General features: G+C 40.1%; 2 protein-coding genes across 4 annotated transcripts in view; one reads left to right on the forward strand and one right to left on the reverse strand.

Annotated features, from left to right (window-relative positions):
• The window catches only part of LOC126484347 (G-protein-signaling modulator 2), a 142,543-nt gene extending 123,841 nt beyond the window's left edge, over positions 1 to 18,702 (reverse strand). For 2 of the 3 annotated variants that reach the window (XR_007587841.1, XM_050107809.1), the window contains exons 1-6: positions 18,436 to 18,699; positions 18,034 to 18,266; positions 3,749 to 3,884; positions 3,520 to 3,662; positions 3,320 to 3,443; positions 475 to 590 (exon numbers count right to left, since the gene is read on the reverse strand). Coding sequence is in view for 2 of the 3 variants with exons in the window: in XM_050107809.1 (XP_049963766.1) it covers positions 475 to 590; positions 3,320 to 3,443; positions 3,520 to 3,662; positions 3,749 to 3,884; positions 18,034 to 18,266; positions 18,436 to 18,480 (797 nt within the window). In the remaining variant the exon portion in view is untranslated. Of the gene's footprint in view, positions 1 to 474; positions 591 to 3,319; positions 3,444 to 3,519; positions 3,663 to 3,748; positions 3,885 to 18,033; positions 18,267 to 18,435 lie in introns of all 3 variants that reach the window. The other variant, XM_050107821.1, reaches the window with a different exon arrangement.
• LOC126484360 (ubiquinone biosynthesis protein COQ4 homolog, mitochondrial) overlaps positions 18,624 to 25,024 on the forward strand; it is a 110,894-nt gene continuing 104,493 nt past the window's right edge. Inside the window, exon 1 of the mRNA XM_050107833.1 lies at positions 18,624 to 18,744. Within this exon, the coding sequence (XP_049963790.1) occupies positions 18,684 to 18,744 (61 nt within the window). The 5' untranslated portion in view covers positions 18,624 to 18,683. The remainder of the gene's footprint in view (positions 18,745 to 25,024) is intronic.

Here is a 25,024-nt window from a genome sequence, read left to right on the forward strand (position 1 = left end):
TTCACGCACGCTGGGAATATGTTGCTGTGGGATCTACTGTCCCACAATTGCATGGAGCCATTTGCAAGCCAGCTGTGGACTGAAATCCACAGCATCAGGAGATATGTAAAGTTGCATCACTTGAACACAAATTTTTTTTACATGAAATACCAACTTGTGTACTTAAAATTGTATTTAGCTTTAACTTGAGATGTGCGCCAGAAAAATGACATGTTAATATTTTTTATATACCTCATTCCTTCAGGGAAAAAATTATGTGGCTGTGTATATGACTAGCATTTAAAAGCTAAAATGTATTAGTTAATTGCAACTGAGCTGTTCAAGATGACATCACAATTATTTTATATCTTAGCAGTCAACTGATGAGTCTTGTAAAACATATCACACATGGCCACAGGTAAAGCTCTGTAATACAATTTGAAAGAAGATAATGGAGCATGTGCCATATAGAGCATATTTTAATACTGAACTTACTTGTAATGTTCTGCTGCAGCTTCAAATTCACCAAGGAATATGTGAGAATTACCTAAATTGCTATTGGCTCTCCTTTCTGCAGCCTTATCACCAAATTCTCTCGCAATTTTCAATCTCTGGTGGAAAGAAATGGCTACTTACAAAACAGTTTCTGAATTGTAACACTAGTGAATATCTAGAAATTTAGCAGTCTATGGACACACACCAAAAAATGTTTTGCATCACCTCTGTTCCCAGAAATCCTGAAGATAGATGTTGACTGTGGATATTGTATCACACACACAATCCCTTTGACTGTTCAGAGAAGTCACTAAACCCGCCCAAAGATGTAAAGAACCATGCATGAGGAGCGCCTATTAGATGGATGGGGTCCGACAGCTGATCACATCCAGTCACTGCACGAGGAAAGAGCTACACAGCTCATGTTGTCTGTAGTTCAACCACGCCTAGACGGTCAATACTGCAGTTTGATCGTGTCTGCATTGTTACTTTGTGCCAGGAAGGGCTCTCAACAAGGGAATTGTCCAGGCGTCTTGGAGTGAACCAAAGTGATGTTGTTCAGACATGGAGGAGATACAGAGAGACTGGAACTGTCGATGACATGCCTCCCTCAGGCTGCCCAAGGGCTACTACTGCAGTGGATGACCGCTGCCTACAGATTATGGCTTGGCGGAATCCTGACAGCAACGCCACCATGTTGAATAATGCTTTTCGTGCAGCCACAGGACATTGTATAACGACTCAAACTGTGTGCAATAGGCTGCGTGATGCGCAAATTCATGCCCGACGTCCATGGTGATGTCCATCTTTGCAACCTCGACACCATCCAGCTCAGTACAGATGGGCCCAACAACATGCTGAATGGACCACTCAGGATTGGCATCACGTTCTCTTCACCGTTGAGTGTTGCATATGCCTTCAACCAGATAATCATCGGAGAAGTGTTTCGAGGCAACCTGGACAGGCTGAACACCTTAGACACACTGTACAGCTAGAGCAGCAAGGTTGGGGTCCCTGCTGTTTTGGGGTGGCATTACGTGGGGCCAACGTACACCACTGATGATCATGGAAGGCGCCGTAATGGTTGTACAATACATGAATGCCATCCTCCGACGGATAGTGCAACCATATTGGGAGCATATTGACGAGGCATTTGTCTTCGTGGAAGACAATTCGTGCCCCCATCATGCACATCTCATGAATGACTTCCTTCAGGATAACAACATTGCTCGACTAGAGTGGTCAGCATGTTCTCCAGACATGAACCCTATCGAACATGCCTGGGACAGACTGAAAAGGGCTGTTTATGGATGACGTGACCCACCAACCACTCTAAGGGATATACGCCAAATCGCCATTGAGGAATGGTACAATTTGGACCAACAGTGCCTTGATGAACTTGTGGATAGTATGCCACGACGAATTTAGGCATGCATCAATGCAGGAGGACATGCTACTGGGTATTACAGGTACCGGTGTGTGCAGCAATCTGGACCACCGCCTCTGAAGGTCTTGCTGTATGGTGGTACAACATGCAATGTGTGGTTTTCATGAGCAATAAAGGAGGTGGAATCGATGTTTATGTTGATCTCTATTTCAATTTTCTGTTCAGGTTCCGGAACTCTCGGAACCAAGGTGATGCAAAACTTTTTTTGATGTGTGTACATACAGAATGGCATTCAATGACACTGTTGCCCAGAGTGAGGTACATGTCCTCGAAATTAGTTTTTATATAAATAACATTTTCTACAACAATATATACTGTAAATACTTTATCTTACATGAGTAACAATAATTTTAGACATACACCAATATGCAGTCTGTTAATAAAGTACACGCTTAAATGGAATCTGTAAGTTGCAAGATGAGGTTAAAATACTACTCTGGCCATTCCCCAGTGTTTCAGCACTGTTGATTGTTGTGCAAAGCTCAGAGCAGTTGCAAAATGCCTCTCATTTGTATTTGATGGGTTTGGCTTTAAATTTATTGTAAGTTATTCCTACATAATGTTAGCAGCATTGCAATGAATTTCAGTCAATGATGAGAAGAAATAACATTATACCATTTAGCATACAGTATTTTCTAGCTGATGTGAGAGTTTGAGATTGGCTTTTGAGCATAAAGTACCTGCACTGTTACACTTGAAGCTTCGTCATTAGTTTAAGAATCTATAATGTTCTGTTTCCAAACAACACCCTAAGTAAATATGAACCAAGTGTTGAATAAAGCAAGAAGTTGTAAGCCAAGATCAGATGCCTTACAAGCTCAAAGGGACAAAAATAAATAAATAAATAAAGGAGTGCACACAAATGAAACAGTTTGTGTTTATACATGCAATATTACTGAGTATATGTTGCACTGTTGTAACACAAACAGTAAACAATAATTAGTGTAATGCCACATATGGATGGTAATTACATCAACACGATTATTGTAGCACAGTTGTTTAGCATGCATGCCCTGTGGCACCTACTGCCAGTAATAATGCAGCTTCTATTGTCAGTGACATGCTGTAAGCAGCACATACTCACTTCCTTTTTGATAATGCAGGTTCACAAACTTGTGTAGTTTCACTGTATGATATTATTGTTTATTGTATAACAAACAAAGAAAAGCTTTGTGGTTTATGAAGATATCACAGCTCAAGTCCTGCTTGACAAAAAGAATGCAAAAAGTTGTACTTCTTAATTCATCAAAATTACTGTTTCCAGTGACCTTTTCTAAGCAGCACATAGTCATGTGCTTTTATTTTTTAACACAGATTCACAAATGTATGTGGTAGTGAACTGCCAGTTTGTCATATGTTCCCATATTTACTTCCTAACAGAATGGAAATAGTTCTTACCTCCTCATGATAGTGTATGGCTTTCTGGAAATCACCAAGTAAGTAATAGGTATTCCCAAGATTTCCACATGCACGACCCTGAGCTGCTGTTTCATTCAGTTCTCTCATCAACTGCAAGTTTTCCCTATAAAAACCAATGCAATACGTCATAGTGTTGTTAAACATTCAACAGTGGTGCATATGGAAGTATGTTTACTCACTCATAGTACTTCACAGCTTCCTGGAGACATGATCTAACATCTTCTGGAAATTCTCCTGGATCTTGCTGCCCTACTCGCCCAATGTGTTTTCCTTTTGCATGATATACATTACCAAGATTGTAAAGTGCTCGTCCTTCACTTAACTTAAACAAGACAAAAGAACTTATAAATGAAGAAGGGATTTGAAATTTGCTGATATTTATAATAAAAAAATTAATATATATTTTACCTTATCACCAAGTTCCCGAGATATTTCTAAATGTCGCTTGCAGCATATCATAGCCTCATCAAATTTCCCCATAACTTTCAATGTGTTTCCCAGGTTTCCACTTGATTTTGCTTCTCCTAATTTATCTCCCATGGTGCTATGAAGAAAGCATACTGATGGCAATCATTCACAGAATTATTGTTTCCAGTAATTCTTTTCTAAGCAGCATATAGTCATTTGCTTGCGCTCTCTCTCTCTCTCTCTCTCTCTGTCTCCTTTTTTTTCACAGATCATAAATTCACGTACTTTCACTATGTGTATTACTGGTTATTGTATGGCAAACAAAGAAAAAGTTCATGATTTACATGGAGTATTGTGGTAGTGAACTGCCGGGTTGTGATAGGATCCTATATTTAATTTCTAACAGAGTGTGGGAAAATTTTTTTTGGTAAGTGTGTGAGGAGAGGGTGAGAGGTAACATGATTGAGGGAAAGTGGGTGGAATACGTAACTCTTTCCGATTCCTTTTTAGACTTTACTCTTAAGCAATACATTTCACAATAAACATTTTAATAAAAATAATGTAAACAAACAATAAAAATTATTAATTTGTTTATTCTATATTAGTACTGTAAATGACTATGTATACTATAAGTCATATTTTTGTTATGAAGACTGGTAATTATCAATGTGATGCTTATCTTCATCTTTTCTCTGTAGCCTACAGTAATCTATGGATTAGGTTAAGGAAATACAGCTGTAGAAATTACATTTCTTCCACTAACATTTTGTCCTGATACTTTTCAGTCAAAGATTGATTGAAGACACTGTTTACAGCATTTTCATCTAACAGTTTAAATTTTGGCCTGCATCACAATGCTCATGGCCACAGGTACCTCAAACACATCTATTGTGAAGTAAACAAGTTCACTGAGCACTTCTTCCAATAATGTTATCTATTAATTCACTCATGAGATTCAACAAAAAATTAATAATATAAAGGCAATAGTCAGTATATTCTGTGATCTGTCCAAGGTATTTGACTGAGTAAATCACAACATTTTGACACAAAAAATGAGGTTTTATGGAAGGTACGTGGTGGCTCATGTTCTACGTAACAAAAGGATTGTAAAACATTGTACTTCATACAATGGAAAATCCAGGATGAAATGTAACAATATTAGAGAAGGAAAGTTGCTACTCACCATATAGCGGGAATGATGAATCACAATAGGCACAACAAAAAGATTCACACAATCATAGCTTTCGGCCATCAAGGCCTTTGTCAGCAATAGACACACGTGCCTGCACGCATGCACGCACACACAACTTGCACACACGCCTGCAGACTCAGATAACTGAAACCACGCTGCGAGCAGCACACCAGTGCACGATGGGAGTGGCGACTGGGTGGTGGTAAGGAGGAGGCTGGAGCGGGCAGGGGGAGGGATAGTTTGGTGGGGGTGGTGGATAGTGAAGTGCTGCAGTTTAGACAGAGGGCAGGAGAGAATGTGGGGCGCGGGGGGGGGGGGGGGGGGGGGGGGGGGGGGGGGGGGAGAAGTAGCAGAAAGGAGAGAAATAAAAAGAAATTAAAAGACTGGGTGTGGCGGTGAAGTGACGGCTGTGTAGCGCTGGAATGGGAACAGGCATGGAGCTGGATGGGTTAGGACAGTGACAGTCACTGTACTCACCCATCCATCGCTTATAAGCTCATTACAGACTTCAACTATTGTATCCCCCCTTTATTTTACACTGTTCAATTAATCATTGAAAACTAGTGTATGCCTACATTAGCGACATATGGTGAACTTGCAACACAAACACCTTGTGGCTACTGTACGGCAGCTTGTTTTGAACAGTAGTGCTACTGACAACATGACTCATGCATATGCTGTTATTTATATATATTTGGTGTGCTGGTGCTGATTTTGCATTTAACACTTGACAATTCCACCTTGGCTGCAGTACATTAGGACTTTTTTTATGAAACAGGTATGCCTCTTCATACTTAAAGTGCACAAACGCATATATATGTCAGTAGTACTTTTCATTATGGTCAGTTCATTGTTTTTAAGCTGTAGACAACCTGCGAGTGTATTTATGGTTTTCCCATTTTTTGCTGCAGATCTGATGATGGTCATTATAGACCGAAACCGGTAATCTGTTAACAAAAAGTTTGTGACCATAGAAGTAAATTACAGGAAATTTACAATATATTCAAGTATGTCCATCAAAGGGTACCACCGCTGATTGTAAGACACGGGATAGAGGTAGCTATGTATGAGATTCAGTTTCAAATGGATGATAACTTTAAAAAAACATATTTGAGAAATTCTTAAACAACTCAGTTTAGCCACTTTGCACTTGGTATTACTGCAAGGCTTTGGGGGGGGAGAGAAAGAAAGAAAGAAAGAAAGAAAGAAAGAAAGAGAGAGAGAGAGAGAGAGAGAGAGAGAGAGAGAGAGAGAGAGAGAGAGAGAAATCACTAAGTAAGCAAACTTTGCTTATTTTGATTCAATAGTGTCTTATGGAAGTAAATTCTGAGATAACTAATCTTGAATACTGAAACTTTTTTGTGAATAAAATGATCTAGATCAATTAGTAAATTTATTTATCATGCCATTTCGACTACTACCATCATAAGATATCTACAATTAAGATTAAGCTAATTTTATGACTTCCTGCATGAACCATTACCTTACTGTGGTAGAGAGGCTTGCACGCCTCAACAATACAGACAGCCGTACCATGGGTGCAACCACAATGGAAGAGTATCTGTGGTGAGGCCACCATAACCTTTAGGTACTGAAAAGGGGCAGCAGCCATTTCAACAGCTGCAGGGGCAACAAACTGGATGATTGACTGTTCTTGCCTTGTAACATTAGCGAACAAGGTCTTGCTATGCTAGTATTGCGCATGGCTGAAAGCAAGGGCTACAGCCGTTATTTGTTCCCCCCAAAGCCAGGCAACTCTATAGTATGGCTTAATGATGATGGCAACCTCCTAGGTGAAATATTCCGGAGGTAAAATAGTTCCCTGTTCGGATCTCCAACCAGGAGCTATTGGGGATAATGTCAGTTGGAAAACAAAACTAACATTCTATGATCAGAGTGTGAAATGTTACATCCTTTAATTGGGTAGGTAGGCTACAGAATTTAGAAAAGGAAAGGGATGGGCTGAAGTTAGATATAGTGGAAATTAGTGAAGTGCAATAACAGGAAGAACATGTCTTCTGGTCAGGTCAGTAGAAGATTATCAACACAAAATCAAATAGGGCTAATACAAGAGTAGGCCTAAGATTGAGTAATAAAACAGGAATGAAGGTAAGCTACCATGAACAGTAGAGGAACACATTATCATAACCAAGATACGCACAAAACAACGCTCACTAGATTAGCACAAGTTTATTTGCCAACTAGCTCCACAGATGATTAAAAGACTGAAAGAATGTATGATGAATTAAAGGAAATGATTCAGAGCGTAAATGGAGATGAAAATTTAATTGTGATGGTTGGCTGGATTTTGGTAGTAGGAAGAGAAGAAAAAATTAGAGAACAGAATCTGGGGGGAAGGACTGACACAGGAAACCACCTGGTTAATTTTGCACTTAGCATAATTTAATCATCATTACACTTGGTTTAAGAATCTTGAAAGAAGACTATGTACATGGAAGAGACCTAGGAAAACTGGAAGGTTTCAGATTGATTGTACAATGGCAAGACAGAGACTCCAAAACAAGATATTGAACTGTAAGATGCTTCCAGGAACAGACATGGACTCTGCAATTTACTGCTTATGATTGCAGATTGAAACTGAAGAAATTGCAAAATGGTACGAAATTATGGAGATGGGATCTGTATAAGTTTAAAGAACCACAGATTGTTGAGAGTTCCAATGGGAGCATTAGGCAATGGTTGACTGAAACAGGAGAAAGGAATACAGTAGAAGATGAATGTAGAGTGCTATGTTCACTCTGAACATAGCACCATGAAGACAGAAGATGTAAGTCTCCATGGGTACAGTGAACAATGGAAACATCCCAGCCATTACTAGCAAATGGCCAAAGGATGCTGAGAAGCGACTTTCCATTCACAATGTAAGAAGCACTAGAGACCAGGCTCATTGACAAGCAACATGACATAACAACTTGGTCCCATGCCTACGGGCTATAAAAACATTGTGCAGCAAGCAGGAGGCACATTCGCTATTTGCTATGCTTCCTGGACAGTGCCAACACATCATACAAAACTCTGATCAACTGCTGTTCAACTGGACTACACCCAGAACTTTGCTACGGATTCTCTAGCACTGCTGAAGATGACCTGTAAACGGACTGTTCAATGCTTTACTGTAAGTATGTAACAGCCAAGCTGTTTCATTTACTAAGTGATAGCTTTTTCACATCAACTATGCTGACACGTCTCAATTCAGGAACTGTGCCATGCACTCTCTTCACTGCATTAATGAATACTTTGTGTTTACTATTTATATTGGTGCCTCTAACCAACCTCCTGATACTTTACATACCCAACTGCATTAAAGACTCTTAGTTCTCTCAAGAGTAATCATTAGTACATTATTAGAAGAAAGAAGTTATTTATTTGAAAGGAGTGGCACACGGCAATAAGTCGCAATCCCATTAGGTTTTATTACTCTTGCATATCTACATTTCAGTTATTAACAGCCGTTTTCAGAACATCTCTGTTACAATCCAATAAATTCGCAGCAGTACATGTCACCAAATGATATTATTGGTGTACAAGTGAAAGTTTTCTTCTGCCTACACAACAGTAAGATCGTATGGTGACATGTCTGCCACTAGTTTATAGGATTGTAGCACAAATGTACTGAGAACGGATATTTATAGCCAAAATCTAGATAATGCAAGAGTAATGAAAACTAATGGGATTGCAACTGATTGCTTTTTGCCTCTCCTTTCTTATGGACTACGGTTGCTGTGCTAATAGTTCCTTAACTTTCATATTTTTGGAATTCATAGCAAATTCTACAAGTAAATTGAAGAGATGAAATAGTGTAAGCAGCTGAGGACCACACAGATAAAAAAAAAAGGCCTAGCAGAAATCCCTAGAAAACAAAGGAGATATTGAATTGAATAGATGAAAGGAGAAAACATAAAAATGCACCAGACTGAAAATGGAATGTGCTGGCACACTACACTGAAGAGGGAATGCCTAAGGATGCTGCTAGCAGGAGCAGACTGCAGACGGAATGCCTAGAACCAACCGTGGAAGGGTAATGCCAAAGATGTGCTTTGGTAGTACAGTTTCTGGGGTTTCTGCATGTTGATTTAATACTTAATAGACACAGTTCTTGTGTTTTTGACTGCATCGGAAAGTAAACTGATTTTGTGACATACTACAAGTTCAACAAGTGATATATTACACGTTCCCATCATTTAGTCTCACCTGAGTGTTTTGGTACTACAGTTTTTGAATCTCTGCGTAGTAATCTAATTTATTACACACAGTTCCTGTATTTTCCTCCATGTCTACAGTAGAGTTGCATAGTGTGTGTTGACTGTCCTTTGTTTGTCTGCGTAGTGTAGTTTTCCACGGTCTTCAGTGTGGATAGTGACTGACTGCTGTGTGGGGATGTGAGCAGGGTTGGTGACACTTTGTTCTCAGCTCCAGACTGTGTTTTATTGACAGAACACTTAGAAAATGTAACAGGTCTACTAAAGAGACTGTCTACACTAAGCTTGTCTGTCCTCTTTTGGAGTACTTCTGCACAGTCCGGGATCCTTACCAGATAGGATTAATGGAGTACATCGAGAAAGTTCAAAGGAGAGCAGCACTTTTTGCATTATCCTGAAATAGGGAAGTGAATGTCATGGACATGATACAGGATTTGGGGTGGACATCATTAAAACAAAGGCAGTTTTCAATTGTGGCAAAACCTTTTCACGAAATTTCGATCTCCAACTTTCTCCTCTGAATGCGAAAATATTTTGTTGACACCAACCTATACAGGGAGAAAAAATCCTCATAATAAAATAAGGGAAATCAGAGCTTGCACAGGAAGATATAGGTGTTTGTATTTTCTGCGTGCTGTTCGACATTGTAATAACAGAATTATTGTGAAAGTGATTTGATGAACCATCTGCCAGGCACTTAAATGTGATTTGCAGAGTATCCATGTAGATGTAGATGTAAGTGTAAGTACAAGACCTGTTCCATTCAATGAGTAGTCTCAGGTAGCACTTGATCACAAGAACAAGTCAGTTTGTCGAACTATTGTGAATGAACGACACTGATATCCAGCAGGATACCGACATCTCAAGATGTCAGCAGACTGCCAGGAAAGTATGAAGGACTACAACTGTATGAATATCAAGAGCTCAGGTGAAAAACCAGTACTAAGCAAAGAAGGGAAAGCTGAAAGGCGGAAGCAATACACGGGGGGGCCTATGTACGAGGGTTGGAACTTTAATAGCGGCAACTACTTATTTACAGCTTGTACAAAATAGGTATGTGTTTCAAAGTTTTACTGACCTTCAAAGTATTCACCAGCTTTGTGTATAACCCGTTGCCAGTGATGTGGAAGTCGTAGGATACTCTTAGCAGTGCCAGTTGCGTTGACAGTTCCAGTGGCGCGAACTATAGCCTGACGAATTTGTAGCAGTTCTGAATCGAATGCTGTGAAGTGTTTCCTTCAGTTTAGAAATCGAGTTGAACTCACAAGGGCTTAAGTAAGGGGAGTGCAGTAGGTGGTATAGCACTTAGCGGCCCCATCAGTCAAACAAATCAGTAACAACTTACACTGTATATTCTTGAGCATTGTCCTGCAAAATGATGGTCAGTTCCTGCAGAAAGGTCACCACTTCTGTCTCTAAGCTGGTCGTAGGTTATGTTCCAAAAATGAGCAGCATAGAGACAGAAGTGATGACACTTTCTGCAGGACCTAACCATCGTTTTGCAGGACAATGTTCAAGCACATACAGTGCAAGCTGTTACTGATTTGTTTGACTGATGGGGCTGCTAAGTGCTATACCACCTACTGCACTCCCCTGACTTAAGCCCTCATGAGTTCAACTCGATTTCTAAACTGAAGGAAACACTTCATGGCATTCGCTTCAGAACCGCTACAAATTCGTTGGGCAACAGACCGCGCCACTCGAACTGTCAACACAACTGGCACTGCTAAGAGTATCCTATGACTTCCACATCACTGGCAGTGGGTTATACACAATGCTGGTGACTACTCTGAAGGTCAGTAAAACTTTGAAACACGTACCTATTTTGTACGAGCTGTAAATAAATAGCTGCCACTATTAAAGTTCCAACCCTTGTAACTGAAAAAAAACTTGAGGACAGTGTTATAGTATGGGAAGAGGAAGCAGGTGAAGATGAGATGGGAGATATACTGCGAGAAGAATTTCACAGGGCACTGGAAGACCTATAAGTCAAAACAAGCTCCTTGGAACAGAAGGCATGCCCTCAAAATTTAATAAGTCACAATTTCAAAATATTGACATGAATTATTTGCAGAAAAGTTGAAAAACTTGTAGAAACCAACCTAGAGGAAGAAAAGTTGAGTTCTGGAGAAATGTGAGAACATCTGAAGCAACGCTGATCCGACAACTTATCGTAGGTGTTAGGTTGAAGAGAGGCCTATCTACATTAATATCATTTGTACATTTAGAGAAAGTGTTTTACAATCTTGAGTGGAATATACAATTTTAAATTCTGAGAGTAGCAGAGATATAACAGAGGAAGTGAAACCTGTCTTTAGACTGAAGACCACAACAACTATTTTATGACTGCTCAACCACACTCGTTTAAATTGTCTTTTATAAATTGACTCTGTATTTTTGTAGTTTGAAGATTTACTGTCTTTTTATAAATATAAAGAGATGAGATGATGGGGTTAGACAACTTAACTATATGTAGGCAAAACACTTGTGAAATTTGCAGAATAGGGGAGAGGGAGGCATATTTTAATTGGGGGTACCTTTCAACAGTCTAAATTTCTACTTCTTCATGACTACACTGCGATTCACACTTCAGTAATTGGCACACGGTTCAAAGAACCACATTAAAACTATTTTGTCACCATTCCCATCTCGAATAGCATGTGTGAAGGATGAACACCTAAGTCTTTCCACAATTCTTCTAATTCCTTTTGTTTTAGGACAATGGTCATTTCTCCCTATATTGGTGGGAGTCAACAAAAGATTTTCGCATTCAGAGGAGGAAACTGGTGATTGAAATTTCATGAAAAGATGTCACCGCAATGAAAAAAGCCATCATCTAATGACTGCCAACCCAACTCACACATCACGTCCATGACACTCCGTCCCCTATTTTGCAATAACACAAGTCAAGCTGACTTTCTTGGGACTTTTTCCATGCCCTCCACCTATCTACACAGTAAGGACCCATACGAAGCAGAAATATTCCAGAAAGGCTGAACAAGCATAGTGCTGGCAGCCCCTATAGTACATTTTTTCATCTTCTAAGTATTCTGCCATTAAAACGCACGCTCTGATTCACTTTCTGCACAACATTTCCTATGTGATGTTTTTGATTTAAATTGTTCATAACTGTTCAAACTGCATCTGTGCCTTGAAAATGAGCATGAAATAATGGTTGTTTTCAAAGACTTCACCCAGCTGTATTCCCATAAGATATTTGAGCATTTCGTACACCAGGAAAAACTCCGGTTTCACAATGCTCATAACTGTAGTCCATAGATATTTAGTTGAATCAACAATCTTTAAATTTATGTTATTTATGGCGTAATCAAAATTTAATGGATTCGTTGTAGGACTCATGCGGAGATCACACTTTTTACTGTTTAAGGTCAATTGCCACTTTTCCCACTACACAGAAATCTTGTCTAAATTATTTTGCAACTTCTTTTGATTGTATTGGACTGATGAGGTTAGGGACCAAACTATGAGGTTGTCACCCCCTCCATATGAGCCAAGCCAGCAAGAGGCCTCAGAGTTAAAGGACATAGAAGACAAATCCTGCTGAACCCAACTTCAACCAAAAATAAATAAAACCAAAGAGATAAAAGGAAGTAGATGTGAGAGAGGTGTAAGAGAATGGAGGTGGGTGAGCTGCTCTGTACAGAAAACAGCTGTACGCCCTGGGACACATTATGGAATGGGAAATGCACGCTCTGTGACCGACTGATATTTTCTCACCCTCCATTACCACAAGAAGAACAGCAATGCGACAGTTGATAAAAATCTCGGGAAACAGACAGTGATGATGAGACAGTAAATCAATGACGGGCGTAAAAATACAAAAAGAATTAAAAAGGTGAGGAGGGCAGGAATCAGGCCATATCACCAAGCAAGGGTAGCCAAGGGCACCCTGATTCGGAGCAGTCGATGGGCTACCCCTCCAATCCCTTAGGCAGCCGACGACGCCAACATGCCCTTTCACACAGAGAGGAGTAGAAATCACATTCATAGATACAATGTAAGACCAGATCAGCCACTTTGGCATCGTCCACTTCCACCAGAGGCAGCATGTCAGCAACTTGATGGTTTTGCCATAAGGTGGCCAGATTAGGGCATTCCAGTAAGATGTGGGCCACCATCAGAAGGGCACCACACCAACAGTGGGTTGGATCCTCACTTTGTAGGATGTGGCCACGGGTTAGCCAAGCGTGGCCAATGCAAAGCAACAGAGAATAGTAGATTCCCTACAAGAAGGACAGAGGGAAGACTGCCACCGTCATGATCCCCTTTATTGCCTGCAGTTTATTGGGAGAAACCAGGGCACACCAATTCATGTTCCAAGCCTCCTACAACTGGAGGTGTAGTGTCAACTGAAGGTCCCATTCTGATACCCCCATCTCCTAAGTTGGCATCCTGAAAGCCAACTTGACAAACTGGTCAGTATGTTCATTTTCTGGGACCCCATAGTGAACTGTGGTCCAAAGATAATTGACTGTCCAGCTAGATGGAGGTCAGAAATGAGAGCCTGGATAGTAACAACCAATGGGTGATCAGATAGCACTGATCTATAGCCTGAAAACTACTCATGGAGTCACTGCCAATTAATAATGTCTCACTGCTCAAGAACAAATGTGATGGACAGCAAGTTTGCAGCAAATACATTGCATCTGTACAGCAGGAAGTGTAGATCACTGCAACTTGCATGGGTCTATGCAAAACCAGTTTGTCCGTCAACCATACAGCCGTCAGTGTGCACCAATTCCGAACCCAGAAAGGCTGGCCAGGAACAGGCAGCGAGAAACCATGAGGTCAACAGTGTCTTTCAGTCCAAACGATACGTTGAGACAGACCCAAAGACAGGGTACACATCACGGGGGCATACGCGATGGCTCCCTGAGAAGCAGCGATGGTGGAAAATTGGCACGACAGTTCAGACATACAGGGAGCAGAAAATGTGTGTTGCATTGAGCAGCAGTTTTTGGTGCCTGATTTGTATTGAGGGATTTCAACCTCTGTGAATATGCTGTTTGTAGGGCTGGTCCAAAAGGCACTTGTTACAAGTCGCAGCCCACAATGGTGCATCAGGTCCAGCATCCACAATGCTGTAGGCAATGTGCCGAAACACATGTCAGATGCCCATAATCATGATGGGACAGGACAGAGCTTTGTAAAGTGGCAAAAGTGTACAGCAGTCTGTGTCCCAGTTAGTGTTACTGGGGCAGCGAAGTGTATTAAGGTGTGACCAACAGATTCACTTAAGGTGGCGAAGAAGGAGAAGCTATGTCAATTGGGCATCGAACACCAGTTCAAAAAAGGCGTGATTCTGCCATACTGAGCAACTGGTCATCAAGGTACAATTCTGGTTGCGGACAGACAGTATGAAGGCAAAAGAAGTGCATACACATGTCTCAGACAAGTACATTCCAAGCAAGGTTACCAGGAGCAGTAAAACTACTACATAAAAAATAAGCATCATTATACACTCCAGAGAAGTTAAAACTTAGCTGATAAACAAAAGCTGAACAAAGTGAAAATGCACATAAGGAGAGTAATGAAAGAACCATTAAATGATTTTGAAAATAAAATTCTGTCATGTGATCTGAGTAAAAACCCTAAAAAAGTTTTGGCCTTAGATAAAGTCGGTACGTGGATCGACATCATCTGTTTCACTCAGTGACCATACTGGCACTGAAACGGAAAACGAAAAGGCTAAAATACTGAATTTGGGTTTTTGAAATTCGACCAACTGTGCAGGTATTGGCACAAATGATCACGGAATAGAAAAGCAACTACAATTGCTTCATTGTGGAAAGGCATCTGGACCAGATGAGATACTTGCAAGATTCCACAGAGACTATGCAAAAGAACTTTCTCCCCTTTCAGCAGCAGTTTATTATAAGTCACTGGAGGAACAAAGGGTACCTAGCAAAAGGAACAAAGCACAGATTATTCCCATTTTCAAGAAGGGTCGTATGACAGATGCACATAATTAACTCATAGGCCTCTACCACTGATGTCAATTTGTTGTAGAATTACAGAATGTTTCATGCTAACATATTACAATGTTTTTGGAGAATGGAAATCTCCTCTATAAAAACTGATATGGATTCAGCAACAAAGATCTTGTGACACTCAGCTCAGTCTGTTCCTACATGACATTCACAGCACTGTAGATACAGGTGCTCAATTTGATGCCATGTTCCTCGATTTCAGAAAGGCATTTGCTGCAGTCCTGCACTGGTCTTACTGGAAAAAAATTAGCTCACCAAGTATAGGACCAGATTTGTGACAGCATTCAAGGCATCCTTGCTGATAGAACTCAATACATCACTCTTAAAGGAACAAAATTGACAGATGTAAAGAGAATTTCAGGACTACCTCAAGGAAGTGCGACAGGACTGTTACCATTTATGATGTATATAAATGATACAGTAGGAAACATTGGAAGCTCTTTAAGACTGTTTGCGGATGACATGGCTGTCTATAAGAAAGAAAAATGACCTGCAGAGGATTGATGAATGGTGCAAGCTCTGGCAGTTGAGTCTGAGCTGAACAAACATAACATATTGTGCATACACAGAAAATGAAATCCACTACTGTACAATTACACTATTGGTGACAGATGGCTGGAAACACTCACTTCCATAAAATACCAGGGAGTACCTATCCATAGCAATATCACGTGGAAAGGCCACATAAAACAATTAGTAGGAAAACAGATGCCAGGCTGAGATTCATAGGAAGAGTCTTAAGGGAATGTAATTCATCCATGAAATAAGTGGCTTAGAAGACACTAGCTCAACTATTTCTTGAGTATTATTCATGTCTGGAATCCCTAGCACATTGGATTAGTAAGAGGGACAGAAAATATCAAAAGAGTGGCGAATCATGGAGATGCTCAACAAATTCTCGCAGTAGGGAATACAAGAGAGGCACAGTGACTCAAGGAGAGGCTTACTTTTGAAATTCTGAGAGTCCATGCTCTGGGAAGAGTTATACAACATATTACTTCCTCCTGCATGTCTCCTGACATGAACTTGAGAAAATTTGAGAACACAGAGCTAATACAGAGGTTTACAAACAGTCCTCCTTTTCATGCACCATTCGCGGGTGGAACAGGGAGGGGTTATCAGAGGTACTCTCCACCACACACCACCAAATGGCTTGCGGAATATAGCTGCACACTGGTCACGAGCTTCAGATTAGAACTAAACAAATTTCAGAAAGGTATGCAACTAAGAAAATGGGACCCGTGTAAGTTCAAAGAACTAGGCATTGTCGAGAACTTCAAAGGGAGCATTAGCCAACAATTAGCTGAAACAAGAGAAAGGAATATAATAAGTGATAAATGGGTAGTTTTGAAGGATTAAATAGGATTACATGGGCAAGAAGACAATGTCCAGTAGAAATTCTAGGATAGCACTTGAAATAATGAATATAACTGACAAAATGAGAAAATACAAAAATGCAGGAAATGAAGCAGGCATAAAGGAAACACTGAACATCTCCGTAGCTAAGTGATCAACGAGTCTTGACTACCACATGGAGGATCCTGGTTCAATTCTTAGTACCGACATAGATTTTTCCTTGGTGGGAGGGCTGGGAAACGGTACATTCAGTCTCGCAATCCCAACTGATGAGCTACTTGAGTGAGAAAGGTTTGAGAAGCTGACAAAGGCTGGGTGGAGCTGTCTGTTAACCACATTACCCTCCATGCCACATCTGAATAATGGCACTGGCAGAGGATGACAAGGCGGCCAGTATGTACTGAATGGCCCACAGGACCAGCATGCAGAGCAGATATAAGGGAATACTAGCTAAATCATATGTAAAACAGGTGGCTACTTCAGTTCTTTGGCAAAATATTGTCACTCTAAACAGTAATTTTCTTGCAAAACACTTTTGCGACCCACACTAGTGTAAAACCTGTACCAAACAGATGTAGAGCAGAATATTTATCTTATTTAAAAAAGGGCAGCAAACAGTGGCAAGCTCATCTGAGCCACAGAAACCTAATTACAAAGTTTCATAACCTGTATTAAGTGAGAAATGTAGGAATATACTATTGCCTCCTCTGCACTGCTCCCACAGAGACTAAAGACCATATTAGATTAATTACTAAGTACACAAACAGAGGGATTTAAGCAGTTATTCTTCCTGTACTTATATCAAAATGGAACGAGAAGAAAAACTAAAACATGTTCTGCCACGCAGTTCACAGGGGTTTGCAACATATGTATGCGGATATTGAAAATTTCAAAGGAGGGCAGGAGTCACTATTTATCTCTTACAGCCTCAAAGTGGGCTATACAATAAAGCAACAAGTCACACAAATCCCTGAAAATAATAATTTCAGATAAGCGTGAAAAAAGATGCATGGTTTCGTTCATTGGTAGAATTCTATAAGACTGTAACTAATCTCAAAGTGTACTGTCAAATTCATTTTACATTACATCATGGAATACCAGTACTAATCAAGTTTTAAATGACTGCACAAGAATGTATCAATGACACTGGACTTGAAAAAGGCCAGCATTAAGTACTGGACACCTGTTTAACTCACTCCAGAATGTCAAATCAAAATTGACCATTTGAGGTTTGTACAACACAGAGGATGATGTCAAATCTCACAATGATTTATTCACCTCCTAAGAATAATTTTCAATAATGAATCATGGGCTCTTCTGTACACCGATTCTTACACTAAAGCAAAATTGCGGCCGTTTATTCTGTAACACGTTTTTCATGATGACATGTGCAAGTGCACTGGTGGAATTCTATAAGATCACGTTAATGAACTGCTACATAAAAATACAGTGCAATGGAATTGTTAACCAACTTGTCATTCGACACACACCACACTAGCTACTTACCGTGCAAGTGTCAGATCATGTTTGTGATACTGCATTGCCTTAACATAGTCTCCAAGGTAAAAATACGCATTCCCAAGTTGGCTGTAGATAGCACTTAGTGTTCTTAGGTCGTCGGTGCCTGCTTGAATTGCTGCCTGAAAGAATGCAACTCCTGCTCGACAATCTCCTGCCTTGCAAAGCCTTTCTCCTTCGAGTGCCAGTTCCAGGCACATAGTGCCTCCGTCTCCTGAGCTCTAGTAAACAAACACTCGGAGTCACTGACAGATTGTTCGTTCACTTACTGGATATTATGTACTTGTAACATTAGGTTACTAGTATAGTTACAATAACTCGAATAGTAATTTATGCTCTAAAATATGGAACTGGACAATAGCTACACTCAATACTGTATAAAATACTCACTTGATTGTCACTCGACAAGTTTTCTGCACTTGCACTCACAGACATGTTGTTTTTAAACTATAGGCCGGAAACAGTTCTCTTTAACCACGCATAAAGCGTCAGACGTTACCTTGGAATTCTAAAAGTTACAACCATGTTGCACACCAATAATCGTCCCAAGTTCAGTAAACTATTCAATTCTCATTTTGGGCGATGTCAGTCTCTCTCTCGCCTTGAACGATACTTCACGACCAAACACGAGATAAAAAATGGCGATGTGTCGGTGGTGTATAAGGACGAAGAGCGGAAAAGTCGTGAATATCTTAAACAGTAAGGATATTCGCTGATGATAACACTGTCTATAAATGAAGCATTGGTTCCCTAGTACTCTCAATATGAAATATTGATACGCTATTCTCGTCCTCATATTTTATGGGGTCTAGTGCAGCAGGGGATACAACCCGTCGGCTTTGGACAAGGACGTCACAAGCCGCCAGAGAGCAGTTTACCATTTTCGCTTTTGCTGTTACGTTTCAGTTTCGTTTTTTTACTGATTGCTTAATAAAGTGGATCTGTTTATTCTATCTCGTGAGATTTTTTTTTTAAAAAGCCAAAAAACACTTATCAGCCACTGAAGGAAGCTACAACACTAAGAAGAATCGCTTCTCGATTGGCCGCTTGTGACGTCATTGTCCAAAGCCGACGGGTTGTATCCCCTGCTGCACTAGTCCCATTTTATGTTGGTGTGGAACCGAAGTAGGTTATGTTCACTAAAGATGCCCAAACAACGAACAATACAAAACATTGCAGGATTGTCATAAATTTGGCTTTGGTAGATGAATTACGGTTCATCGTGTAATTTTTACATTGTCTGATTATATCAGTGCGAAGTGATCATATTTAGTGAGAACTGTGTGTAGCTGTCAACAGATTCAAAAAAATACGAACACGCCAATATTTTTTTTTTAAATTGTGAATCTTGTGCGAAGTTATCTGTTTAACTAAATTAATAGTCAGATATAATTGGTGATGGCTATTTATTAATAAGTCAGGCGGGGCAGGCACCAGTAACGCAAAACTATTGAAGTGTTCCTCGATCAAGCGCGAAAATATGAGAAGCGAGGAAAGGTATACTGATGGAGGCACAGATTTGCGAAAAAACATACAATTCGGTTCCACTCTGACGGTTTATGCACATTATCCCCTTTAAACAAATAAATTACCAAAACTCAGATTCCACATTTTTTTTTAAAAATCATCTAAGCTCTTTATAAACTATAATTGGTCATTCTAGTTTGGGATTTCAGTCACTCATCCTTTATTGAGTAAACACTGCCAGTAACATGTACCGAGCGAGGTGGCGCAGTGGTTAGCACACTGGACTCGCATTCGGGAGGACGACGGTTCAATCCCGTCTCCGGCCATCCTGATTTAGGTTTTCCGTGATTTCCCTAAAATCGCTTCAGGCAAATGCCGGGATGGTTCCTTTGAAAGGGCACGGCCGATTTCCTTCCCCATCCTTCCCTCACCCGAGCTTGCGCTCCGTCTCTCATGACCTCGATGTCGACAGGACGTTAAACACTAATATCCTCCTCCTCCAGTAACATGTATGCCACTCATTGACTGGATTCTCTCTGTTAAATACATGCAATACGGGCACAGTTCAATATCTGATGCAAAAAACAAGATAGTAAACTATTGTGATCATTCTATGTTCCATACTGTATTTAAATAAATACAATACAGCACCACTTTGTATGCTGTTCTTAGACCTGGGATGTGTTAGTTACTTTTTTTTTGTCATAAGCAGATGGAAATCACCACGACTAAATGGAAGCTGTTGCGAATGGATGTGTTGTGAGAGCTACCAAGAGTCATTTACCAGACTTAACAAAAGTACCTCAAGTACTATCCTACTCTGTGGATAGTGTTGGTTCAGCAGGAAATACAGCCTTTGTCAATATTTGCACTTGACTGTGAGTGGTGTGTCAATGGCAGGTTTAGATGTCCTGTACAGGCAAGACAGGGACAAAGGAGAACTCAGGATGTTATACTCATCTACATCTACATTTATACTCTGGAAATCAGTGTGAGATGCATGGCAGAGGGTACATCCCACTCTACCATTCATTAGGGTATTATCTCAAGGTACTATCTTTCACTGAAACCAAAACAACCAGTGAGATTCACTTCACCCTTTGGGACACATGCCTTGTCCCTTGTCAAGTAGAGGCAAACACAAAAGAGTAGGGGGTGTATCAATCATCGTCAATCGAAACATATGGCAAATAAAGGTCCCCATTAGGGAAACAGCAACAGGGGTGGGAAGCAATACCATGTGCACTCGATATGTATGCCTGGAGGCCTCATTTAACATGTTGAAGAGTCTGTTCTAGCAGCCATTGAGGGAATGGGGTGCAACGGCTGCAGGTAGTGGTGCACGCTGGAACAAACAATGCATGTTGTCTGGGCTCTGAGGTCATACTTGGATTGTTTCAACGACTGGCAGAGAAGGTTGAGAATACCACCTAGCTCACGGTATTCCAACAAAGCTTACAATGAGTAGCATTGCTCCCAGGGCAGATGTGTCTCCCTAGTTCTTATTTAAAAGGAATGATTGAATCAGAGCTCTTTTACAAGCTAGGCATGACTTCCTATACTTGCGCCAGAGAATGGAGATCTGTAAGCTCCCTGTAAATGAGTCAGATGTGCACTACACATCAAAGGCTGCTACCTAAGCAGCTGCCTGTGTGTGAGCTGCACACAAGGTGTATTGGGCGACTCGCCATCCTATCCAGATAACAATAGTTGTAGGAAACCTAGAAGTATCAGTGTAATATCCAAAGAAACACTCCGAGTGAGAATTTTATATTCTTAGTGGTTAACTTCCAAAGCATTCACAACAAAGTGCCAGAGTTTGAAGTGCACCTGAAAGGCAGTGACACACAATACTAAGTATAGAAAGCTGGTTAAAACCGGAAGTTGAAAGTAGTGAGATTTTTGGGAAAATTTAAGCATATGCATTAAGGATAGATTAATGGGAAATGGAGGTGGTGTATTTGTCACAATTGACAAGAAACTCATATCCACCAAGATGGAAACCGAACCTGCTCGCGAGATTGTGTTTGCAAGATTCAGTATCATAAGCGGGCATAAAATTATGATTGGACCTTTCTATCAACCACCAGACTATCTCCTGATGTAACAGAAAACTTTAGAGGAAACCTTAGTTTGCTTGTACAAAAGTTCCCTAATCTTAATGTAATCATAGAAGGAGACTAACTATCCAGCGATCAGTTGGGGTGGTTACAGTTGTGTTTGAGGTGAGCATAGCAAGACGCCCTGAGAAACATTACCAGATGCCTTCTCTGAAAATTAATTAGAATAGAAAGTTTGGAATCACACTTATGATGGAAATATATTGGATCTAATGACAACAAATTGGCCTGACTTTAAAACTGTCCACATCGAAACTGGTATAGTGACCATGAGACAGTTATAGTAACAGTGAATACTAAAGTACAAAGGACAATTAAAACAAGTAGAAAGATCTATATGTTCAGTAAACTAGACAAAGAAGTATTAATGTCGTATCTCAGTGAGGAACTTGAAAATTTTAGCTCAAGACAGGAGCATGCGGAGGAACTATGGCTCAAGTTTAAAAGAATAGTTGACCGTGTGCTGGTGTACGGACACTTTTGGACAAGAAAGGAACTGAAATTGTGGATGCCAAAACTAAAGCAGAAATGCTTAACTCTATTTTAAAATGTTTCTTCACAAAGGAAAACTCAGGAATATTACCCCAGCTTAATTCTTGTACCACTGAAATGGAACTAAATAGATATCAGTGGTATTGAGAAACAGCTGAAATTGTTAAAAGCTGAACAAAGTTCCAGGACCCGATGGAATCCATATCAGATTTTATACCTAATTAGCTCCTCTGTTATCAATAATTTATCATAGATTCCTCTAAATAAAAATTATGCTCAGTATGTGGAAGAAAGTGCAGGTCACATCCATATATAGACTGGGTAGCAGAATTGATCTGCATAACCACTGTCCTGTGTTCTTGACATCCATTTGTTGTCAAATCTTAGAACACATTCTGAGCTCAACCATAATGAGATATCTCAAATAGAATGGTCTCCTCCAACCAATATGGACTTGAAAACATTGTTTATGTGAAACCCAGCTCGCACTTTTCTTGCAAGATATCAGAAAGCCATGGGTCAAGGCAGTCATGTAATGCAGTATTTCTCAATTTCTGAAAAGCATTTGATTCAGTACCACTTCTATGCTTATTAACGAAAGTATGATTGTTTGGTGTATAAAGTGAAATTTGTGACTGGATTGAGGACTTCTTGGTAGGGAGGACACAGCAGGTTATCGTGGATGGAGAGTCAACAGACGTAGATGTAACTTCAGGTGTACCCAGGGAAATGTGTTGGATTCTTTGCTGTTCATGTTTTATATTAATGACATGGTGGGCAATATTAATAATAGCCTCAGACTTTTTGCAGGTAATGCAGTTATCAAAAATGAAGTACAGTGTGAAAGAAAATATACAAATATTCAGTCAGGTGTTATTAAGAGTTCAAAGTGGTGAAAATATTGGCAGCCTGCTTTAATGTCCAGAAATGTAAATTTGTGCATGTCATGAAATGAAACAACCATATTATCCTTTGACCATAATCTCAGTATGTCACAGTTTTGGAACTGGTAAACTCATTCAAATATCTGGGTGTAACACTTTGCAGTTTGGTTAACACTTTGTAGGGACAGGAAATGAAATAATCACATAGGTTCAGTCAAGAGTAAAGCAGGTAGACTTCAGTTAAATATTGATTGGGTACTAGGGAAATGCAATCAGTGTACAAAGGAAATTGCTTTCAAATCACTCATGCAACCCATCCTAGAACATTGCTGAAGTGTGTGGGAATTGTACACGACAAGGGATATTGAAAATATACAGAGAAGGGCAGCATGAATGGTCACATGTTTCTTTGACCTGCAGGAGACTGTCACAGAGATGATGAAAGAACTGAACTGGCAGACTCTTGAAGATGGATGTAAAGTATCCCAAGAAAGCCCGCTTTCAAAGTTTCAGGAGCTGGCTTTGAATGATGACTAGGAATGTACTGCAACCTGTACAATTTGCTTCCATAGGCATCGTGACAAGATCAGACTACTTACTGCACACACAGTGGCATTTGAACAACCATTTGTCTTGCCCTTGATATGTGAATGGAACAGGAAAAAGCACTAATAACTGGTACGATGGGAATACTCTCTGCCATGCATTCACTGTGGTTTGTAAAATATGGATGTAGATGTATGAATGGGTGAATACAGCTGTGGTGATTCTTATTAAGACAGGAACTGTTACATTTATGGTAATAATCTACTTCTTTTTTCATTTTAACAATTTTTTTCATGTAGAGTTCAAAATCTGTAGCACAGTGAAATAAACCAATTATCCTACAAAGTTAATAACTGGTTCACTGTACTGCCATTGTACAGTATGCAAATTGGTATTTGACTGTTCAGTATATCTTTTTTTGATTTATTTCAGTATGTACCAACCTCTCCGAATGAAACATTACTACAAGTAGAACAACTCTTGATATGAGATTGCACAATGGTTAAGGCACTGCTTCCAGATTCAGAGCAGAATAGCTCAAATTCTCCTATGACCATCCAGATTTACATCTTTTGCAGTATCCTGGAATTACTTTGGTTAAAGAATGGAATGATTCTCTTCAATAGACCTAGGCTTATTTTGTGTTTTACTATATGTCCCATCTCTAATGACCTCGTCATTCTCAGGTATTAAGCACTAATCTTCCGTATTTCTTTTCTCCCCTCCTTGTTGTCATCATGACTCTCAGATTATCAGAGGCAGTCAAATGAAATTAACACCTGCTACAGCGGGACGATGGATGGTTCCATTCAGAAGTAGTCACCACATGCTTTTAAGACATTTAGCCAACCAGGAGACAAGACAATCAGTTCCTCTTTTGTAGAAAGCGGTCAGCAACTGATGGGTTCACAACTGCACCCTCTCTTGCACTTCCTAATCTGACTGAAATTGACATCCAGACAATTCTTTCTTCATGTCACCAAAGATGTGAAAATAACACAGTGTGGAGGATCCAGGCTATACAGAGCATGTTGCAGTATTTCCCAAAACACTTGCTGAAGTATAGCCTTCGTCCAGTGGTCAGTATGGGGGCTAGCATTATTGTGCAACAGTATGATACCGTCTGACAGCATTCCTGGATATTTTAACTTGATGGTGCATCACAGTTTCTGCAAATTGCCTTCATAGTACTGCACAGTGATTGTGGTTCCGCACTTGAGTAATCTGATGAACAGAGGGCCCCAGCAGTCGAAGAAGTAGGTCATCATGACCTTACTGGAAATTATGTGAACTGCTTTGGACTTCTTTGGTGGCGAGGTGTGGAATGTTTCCACTGTTGGCTTTGCAGCTCGCCCTCAGACTGTCAGAATCCTGTCAGATAGTATTGTCCTGTTGTAAAATAATGCCCATCACCAATGTCAATCACACGCAGGCTTGCCTTCAGTGATTTGGTTTAGAAACTCTGCAATA

Source organism: Schistocerca serialis, chromosome 1, assembly GCF_023864345.2.
Source record: "Schistocerca serialis cubense isolate TAMUIC-IGC-003099 chromosome 1, iqSchSeri2.2, whole genome shotgun sequence".
Lineage (NCBI taxonomy): Eukaryota > Metazoa > Arthropoda > Insecta > Orthoptera > Acrididae > Schistocerca > Schistocerca serialis.